The sequence below is a fragment of the Condylura cristata genome, unplaced genomic scaffold (assembly GCF_000260355.1).
Source record: "Condylura cristata isolate star-nosed mole 26May11 unplaced genomic scaffold, ConCri1.0 scaffold00050, whole genome shotgun sequence".
In the NCBI taxonomy this organism is placed as follows: Eukaryota; Metazoa; Chordata; class Mammalia; order Eulipotyphla; family Talpidae; genus Condylura; species Condylura cristata.
In genome coordinates this window covers 1,558,867-1,559,895 of record NW_004567151.1, presented here as the reverse complement: position 1 = coordinate 1,559,895, position 1,029 = coordinate 1,558,867, and the positions used below count along the sequence as shown (strand labels likewise).

The 1,029-nt window shown below is 66.2% G+C and overlaps 1 protein-coding gene across 1 annotated transcript in view; it reads right to left on the bottom strand.

Annotated features, from left to right (window-relative positions):
- Window positions 1-199: 199 nt before the first annotated feature.
- The window catches only part of TMEM206 (transmembrane protein 206), a 134,988-nt gene continuing 134,158 nt past the window's right edge, over window positions 200-1,029 (bottom strand). The window contains exon 6 of the mRNA XM_012734202.1: window positions 200-341. Coding sequence (XP_012589656.1) covers window positions 200-341 — 142 coding nt within the window. The remainder of the gene's footprint in view (window positions 342-1,029) is intronic.

The following is a 1,029-nucleotide window of genomic DNA, read 5'->3' as shown; positions in this document are numbered from 1 at the left end:
CGCGCCCGGAGACCCTCACTGCCCTCGGCTACCCCCGCCGCCGTCGGCACCCGGGGCCGGTGTCGTCTCCCCGACACAAGCGACACCCTCCTGGGAAACAGCCCTCGGGGTGAACCCTTTGCGTCCCCAGGGCCGGCCCGCCTCTGCCGGGGCGCCTGCAGAGCGCTGGGGGCGCAGTCGGCGTGGGGTGGTGCTCCGCTTACTTGGACTGCGCGGAGAAGTTGGCAGCAGCAAACACAGCAGCTTCCACCTCCACGTTGTCGTGCGAGTCCAGGCTCTGGCGAATGCTGTGGTGGGCGTTCTTCCTCTCGGGGATGATGGACGCCAGACTGCCCAGCATCCTAGGAAGCGGGCCCCGAGCACGGAGGCGCGTGAGTCCGCGGGCAGGGAAGGAAGGCGCCGGGCTGTTCCGCCCCACCCGCTCTGCCTGCTTGGTCTCGAGGGCAAGCTCCCGAGGCGAGCCCTCGCCTCATCTCCTTACACGCGCGACGCCCGGCTTTCACCCAGGGGCCCCAGGAGCACTCCACGGTCACCTAGCACCCCCTTTTCCCTTCAGCCGTCCAGGTGAAACAATCAGATGCTTTTCAAACACTCAGATGCTCTCTGTCTCTATCTCCCTCACGGAACAGTAGCATCCGCACGTGTTGCACGGAAAAAGCGAAAGTGCCGTCACTCACGGGGCGCAGCAGCTTTCAAAGACGCCTTTGAGTAGCTGGGTTCGATTTCTTTTTTAAAGACTCATTGATTCATGCACAGAGCTGGGGTGCAGGCCAGAGGTGCAGGGGTGGGGGAGGGGTCCCCAGAGACAGAGCGGGGAGCAGAACAGGCTGATCGACCAAGTATATTGCTGAGGGGAGCCGCGGGGAGCCAGGAGGGGCCTGCCGCGCCCTGGGGTCCCCTCCGGGCCGGGGCGGAAGCACTGAAGGGCTGCAGTGTGCTCGCCCTGCGCCCCAGGCCGGGCCCTTTCCACTGTTACGCGACTCTGAGCCGCTGTCCTCGGCACTGGGCAAGGCGTCGCCCACGGGGGGG